Source organism: Stegastes partitus, unplaced genomic scaffold, assembly GCF_000690725.1.
Source record: "Stegastes partitus isolate 25-593 unplaced genomic scaffold, Stegastes_partitus-1.0.2 Scaffold1887, whole genome shotgun sequence".
NCBI lineage: Eukaryota > Metazoa > Chordata > Actinopteri > Pomacentridae > Stegastes > Stegastes partitus.
Window position 1 is genome coordinate 111,171 of NW_007579618.1, and position 6,436 is coordinate 117,606.

Below are 6,436 nucleotides of genomic sequence, written 5' to 3' on the forward strand. Positions count from 1 at the left end.
TTTAACTGTAAACTAAATTTTATAATTGATCCTACATCCACCCAACCAGTCGAGGCAGATGGCCGTCCCTCCCTGAGCCTGGTTCTGTCTGAGGTTTTTTTTTCCCCTGCAGGGGTTTTCGGTTCCTTCCCACTGTTGCGGACTGCTTGCGGACTGCTGAAGCTTATAGGGAATCCAAATGTTTTGGATTGTTGGGTGTTTCTGTCTCTGCCTTTGTGAAGCGCTATGAGATGACTTGTTGTTGTAAATATGCGCTATACAAATAAAATTGAATTGAATTGAATGAGCAAAAATGCTTAGAATTTGTTTGGAATTCAGAGGATGAATGTCATTATTGTATTATGGATTTTGCTTTTGTTTACGTATGAGCCTGCCATAAGCCCATCTGCTCTTCGCTCTCTGCTGTGTGTTGTGTGTACAGGAGTATTGGTGTGTTGGCCTACGTGATGCTGACAGGAATCTCTCCGTTCCTGGGCGAAGACAAACAGGAGACATTTCTTAACATTTCCCAGCTCAATGTGAGCTACACCGAGGACGGGCTGCAGCAGCTGGACCAGGCTGCTCTGTCCTTCATCCAGATGCTGCTTCGCAAACAGCCACAGTCAGTCCACACTCATTTTTCTCATCTGCATCCACTTACATATTACTGCAATTAGTGCCCTTTGTGTAATTGTCTCACCTTTGGACTTTTTCTTTTTGTTCTTTATTGTTTGTGTATACTCAGGGCAACACCTTCGTATCTTCACTAGTGGGCTACATCATTGTCCATTTACAGTGATACATGACAATGTAATATCTTTGAAGTCAGTTAAAGACAAATGGCTGTCGTGCACTGACACAACACAGAGTTGATGCAGGCTGTAAGAATTTTGATTTTTGATTTTTTTAAAACTTTTTATTTAACCAGATGAGTCCCATTGAGACTGACATCTCTTTTACAAGGGAGAACTGGCCAAGAGGGCAGCAACAAGGGTTGCAACAATACAACACAAAAAATAAAATAAAAATAAAATAAATATCATCACTATAAGGCATAAATAAATGGAATACATACAGTACATAAAAACTAATTTAAAGCAGCTACAGACTTCTGTTTTTACAGTTTGTAACAAGCATTTAATATCTCCCAAGGAAACAAGGTGAGACAGTTTGAATGTTTTCTGGATCAGATTCCAGGACCCAGGGGCATTGTAACAAAATGCAGTCTTCCCGACTGCAGTAAAGTCACGAGGGACCAAGAACAATAAAAGTCCCGGGAGCGGAGGCTGTACCCACTACTAAAGCGAATAAGGAGGCGGTTTAAATAGCCAGGGAGAAGCCCTAAGATAGCTTTGTAGATAAAAATATGCCAGTGGAGCCATCTGCGGTAATGTAGTGATGACAGTCCAGACCCTTCATATAAAAGACAGTGATGGGTAAGAGATTTGACGTTTAGAATAAAACGCAAGGCACCATGATATACAATGTCTAACGCCTTAAGGGATGCAGCAGGGGTATAAAGAACATCACCATAATCGATCACACGGAGAAAGGTAGTCATGACAAGTCTCCTTTTAGTAGTGAGGTTAAAACATTGCTCATCTCTAAAATAAAATCCTAACCTAATCCTGAGTTTTTTGACGAGTCTGTCCAAATGAATGGAAAAAGTTAGTCTGGAATCAAGCCAGACCCCAAGATATTTATAGGAATCCACTTGTTCTATGCACCGTCCTTCAGATGTGGAAATGTTAGGAGCAGGAGGCCTGGAGTGTGATCTAGAGAAATGCATAACTTTTGTTTTACTCGCATTTAAGACCAGCTTAAAGTTTTTAAAATCGGCCTGAATTGAGGTAAACAATTTTTGTAGGTGCTGGAAAGCGCAAGACAGAGAGGAAGCACAAGAATAAACAATTGAATCATCTGCATACAGATGAAAGTTAGAAGAATCTATTATATCTCTTCCAATGTTGTCAATATAGATAGTGAACAAGATGGGCCCCACAATGGACCCTTGGGGAAGATGTCCAACTGTTTTTGTGTGTGTTTGCATTCAGGGAGCGGGCCACAGCAGAGCAGTGTCGTACACACCCCTGGCTTCAGTCCTCAGAGCCTCAGGAAACTCAGACAGTGGAAAAGATCCTCTCAGCAGAGGACCAGAAACCATCCAGCGCCTCCAGTAGCTCCACCTGTAGCCCTGAACCTCCCAGCAGCACCAGCACAGCAGAGGAGGAGGAAGATGTGGAGGAAGATGTGAAGGAAGGCCCTGTGACAGAGGAGCTGATAGTCATGGCAGCCTACACACTGGGTCAGTGCCGCCAGTCCTCCAACTCCACCTCAGAGAAGGAAGCTCTGGCTACTGAGCAAAAGGCAATTTCCAAACGCTTTAAGTTTGAAGAGCCCTTCAGTGCCCTGCAGGAGGTCCCTGGAGAGTTCATCTACTGACCTCCACCTACCACATATACCACCAGCTTCTGACAGAGAAGTTAGTGTTGTCACAGTAACAAAAATAAGCCTTCTGATTATACAAACTCCCTTCCATCTATACTGTAAGTGTATAACCAGATGTTGCTGTACAATCAATCTCTTGCAAATATAACTGTTGGATTTCAAGTGCATTAAGTAAGAACCTACTCACATACTTCTCCCATAATGCATCAAGACTAAATTAGCTTGATTCCCAACCTCCTACAGTAGCTGCAGTATGTTGCGTCTCATTTAGGTTGCTGTTGTACTTTTCATGTCCACCCTGAAGAATTGGCTAAATGTACATAGTGTGACACACAGAGTTGTTTCCACAAGCTATATTTTGGACATTGAACTTCAACTGCTGCTTTTTGAAGAGTGAGGTCATCTTTCTACAACAGCCATTTTACACCAACTTTAAATGATCAAGCAGGGAGATGTTTTTTTTCTGAACAAAACTCACCTTTGGAGACTTTCAGTTTTTTGCAAATTCAAGACCCAACACTTAAATCACAAATATTTCAAGCAGTGCTTGGCACTGAAAGGTCATTTTTGACCCTGGAACCGATATAACTATTTTGAGCACCAGGTCTTTGCAATAGTTCTTCTGGAGTTCTCTGGCACATCACAGGTCTTTGGAGTCACTGTAAAACAGGGATCTCCAACTCCGGTCCTCGTGAGCTACTGCAGGTTTTAGATGTCTGTACTGCAACACACCTGACTCAAATTAATGGATCTCCAACAGCTTGTTGTCAAGTTCTACACAAGTCTGGTAATTATCCATTAATTTGAGTAAGGTGTGTTGGAGTGCAGAAACATCTAGAACCTGCAGGACAGTAGCTCATGAGGACCAGAGTTGGAGATCCCTGCTGTAGAAAAACAACTTGGAGCCCAACTGTAGGTGAGGATTGTGTCGTAGGAATGAAAGTTCCAGAGCTAGCTGCTCTGGAACTTTCATTTCTCAACACTTTCATTACCTGAGTTACCTGCATTCTAGTGTCCTGGTTATGTTTTGTGCATGGAAATATCTCATAATGGTTTCAGAGACAGCATTTTGAAAAAGGGGGAGAAATTACATTCTGGGAAAAAAGACACAAAAAAAAAAAGATAAGCTAACTGATAACAGTTACTCCTGCCGCTACTAGAAGACAATGTCCAAACATCCCAATGTACCGCTGATGTTACTGGGCTGGTAGTGGGAGTGGGAATCTCTCTACAGTGTATAAAGCTTGTGCATGCAGCACATTCACAGCTCCAGTCATCAAATCTCTGAATGTGTACTGATGACTGGTCGGGATGACTTGCAGTGATTTGTCACATTTATTAAAAGCAGTGAGCAAAACTCACTTTTCTAACTTATTTCCTGATTTTTGAACCAAATGGCTGTTGACTTGTATCCACTTCCTTGTGTGTGCTGCTTTCCTCTGAACAGAACCACCTTCTTCTATGTCAACCTTGTTTGCATCTTTCCTTTATTTTGTATTTGATGTCATGATTTTAGTGCTTGCTGTTTATTCTTATTATTATTATTGCCGGCATTTCTGTGTAATATTGCAGATATCTGAGATAATATTTGGAAGTTGTTGTTTTTTTTCAATTCTGTGTACTAAGATTTGTATTTAACAGTACTGTTTAAACAGCCATTTCACATATTCCTCTTAGAACAGGGACTGACATCTCATGAGTTCAGTCTAACTTGTACATGCAGACAAACTCACTGGTTCTGTACTGTAGATGATTTAGGTCCCTGAAACAATAAGCTCTGTAATATGGGAATATTTGTACATGAATGTCCTGTATTGTAAATAAACTATTCAAACCTGTTAAAGGTTATGGCTGTTATTTGTGAGCTGAGTACAGAATGAAACCTGCAGTTCAATATGTCAATAATACAATCAGTGAGTTACTACCTACAGCTGGTAGGAAGATGGAATCTGTATCAGGGTACTTACCTGGATAAGGCAAACATGTGGGTAAAAGTAGTCTGTGCAGTGTGAGCGCATGTTAAAGCAAAATCATGAATCCCATGAGTTCAAGGTTCATTTATAGCTTAAAAATGTTGGTTATCCTAATTTTTTTATATATATATTCTATTTTGATTAAACATAAAGCCACTTTTGTATTATGTTGATTATGGCTTGTAGCCAGAGATGTTCATAAGTCTTTTTTTGCAAGTCCAAGTCAAGTCTCAAGTCTCTAAAAAATAAATCTCTCATGTCTCTTCTTGTTTTAATGAGCTTTCTATCATCTGCTGCTATTCGGTCTACTAAGAATACTGCACAGCTATATCTAAGAAATTCAAAGCATCTACTGTATTATTATCCCTCCTTTATTAGCATGAAGTATCAGTACTGATGAGTTGTTACATGATCACTTTAAACAGTGCAATATGAAGAAAAAACACAATGAATGATTTCCTTTAAAGGAAACTGTATTCTTCCAACATGAACATACAGTTACAATATATCTTGCCCCCTATTTTGCAGGGTCAGTCGGACCATAATAACAACAAAAATATAGCAAATGTTACACCTCACCCAGTCAAAGGCATTGTAGGCTAATTAACATCCTTGCAAAACATTACACTTTAGCTCATATTACGGCCTGGCTCTTTGACCGCAACAATCAGTGGAGAGCAGACAAGATCGAGTGCCAAAAATCACATGTTTATTTTACAAAATAAGAAAAAATGAAGCACAAAGCAAAAGCAAAACCAAAACAGCCGCGCTGCAAAGCACGCATGTGTCGCAGAGGCGACCAGGTGGAGTGAGAGCGAGCGTCAAGGGGAAGAAGAGGGTTTTAAACTGTACGGGCCCAGGTGCAGTCAGTCACCTTGATGACCACTCTGCCTTGATGGAACCATGCAAAGCAACACAAAGATGGAAAAACAACAAGCACACACCTAGTGGCACAGAGGGATCGGGATCGGGATCGTCTCTCCGTCAGTGGGACTTGCCAGTACCCCTTTAAAAGGTCAAATTTACTGACAAATCGAGCAGAACCAACCTGATCAATGCAGTCCTCAATTCGAGGCAAAGGATATGCATCTGGTTTGGTCACTGCATTGACCTTGCGATAATCTGTACAAAACCTTGGACTTTTGTCAGACTTCTCAGCAAGTAAATAGGGTGATGCCCAGCTTGACGATGAGGGCTCTGCAATGCCATTCTCAACCATGTGCTAGATTTCAGCATCCATTAACTTGCGCTTCTCTTCAGACACACGGTAAAAACGCTGACTGATGGGCTATGTGTCACCTACATCAATGTCATGCTCTATCACATGAGTTTGGCTTGGTATATCACCAAACAACCCAGGAAAACTACAAATAAGAGCAGACAACTCAGCAGTCCTTTCTGCAGACAAATGACCCAACAAAACTTCAAGTTTTGTTAATGTTTCTGAGTTTTTCAATCTGCCACGTAACAAGCTTTCATCTGGTGCTGCAACCCCATCACCCTCCCCTGCAGAAAGCTGACTCTCCACCACCGCTGCTGCAGAGAGAGGTTTAGACTCACAAGCATAACAGGGTTTAAGCAGATTGACATGGCAGAGTTGAGTCACTTTTCTACGACGTGGTGTGGACAGCAAATCATTTTGGTGAGAAACTTGGCGCAACACGGTAAAAGGACCAGAAAATTTAGCTTGGAACAGCAAATTTACCAAGGGCAACAGCGCAACAACCTGATCTCCAGGACTAAACACCCGCTGCTCCGCTTTCTGATCATAGAGACGTTTCATTTTCTCTTGAGCATTCGACAACCTATTTTTAGCTAGTTCTCCAGCTGAGCACAAACGATGCTGGAAACCCTTTACATACTCAAGCAAGTTACCAGGGGGTTCTAATGGCGTAACCGCATCATGCAGCAGTGTGAGCGGCCCATGGACTGTATGGCCAAAAACAAGCTCTTTAGGGCTAAAACCTGTGCTGTCCTGCACCACTTCCCAAGCAGCCAACAGAAGCCACGGTAGCCCTTCCTCCCAGTCCTGATTC

General features: G+C 41.7%; 1 protein-coding gene across 1 annotated transcript in view; it reads left to right on the plus strand.

Moving 5' to 3' along the window:
• stk17a (serine/threonine kinase 17a) overlaps positions 1-2,892 on the plus strand; it is a 74,146-nt gene extending 71,254 nt beyond the window's left edge. The window contains exons 6-7 of the mRNA XM_008302821.1: positions 422-601; positions 2,034-2,892. Coding sequence (XP_008301043.1) covers positions 422-601; positions 2,034-2,421 — 568 coding nt within the window. The 3' untranslated portion in view covers positions 2,422-2,892. The remainder of the gene's footprint in view (positions 1-421; positions 602-2,033) is intronic.
• The last annotated feature ends 3,544 nt before the right edge of the window (positions 2,893-6,436 follow it).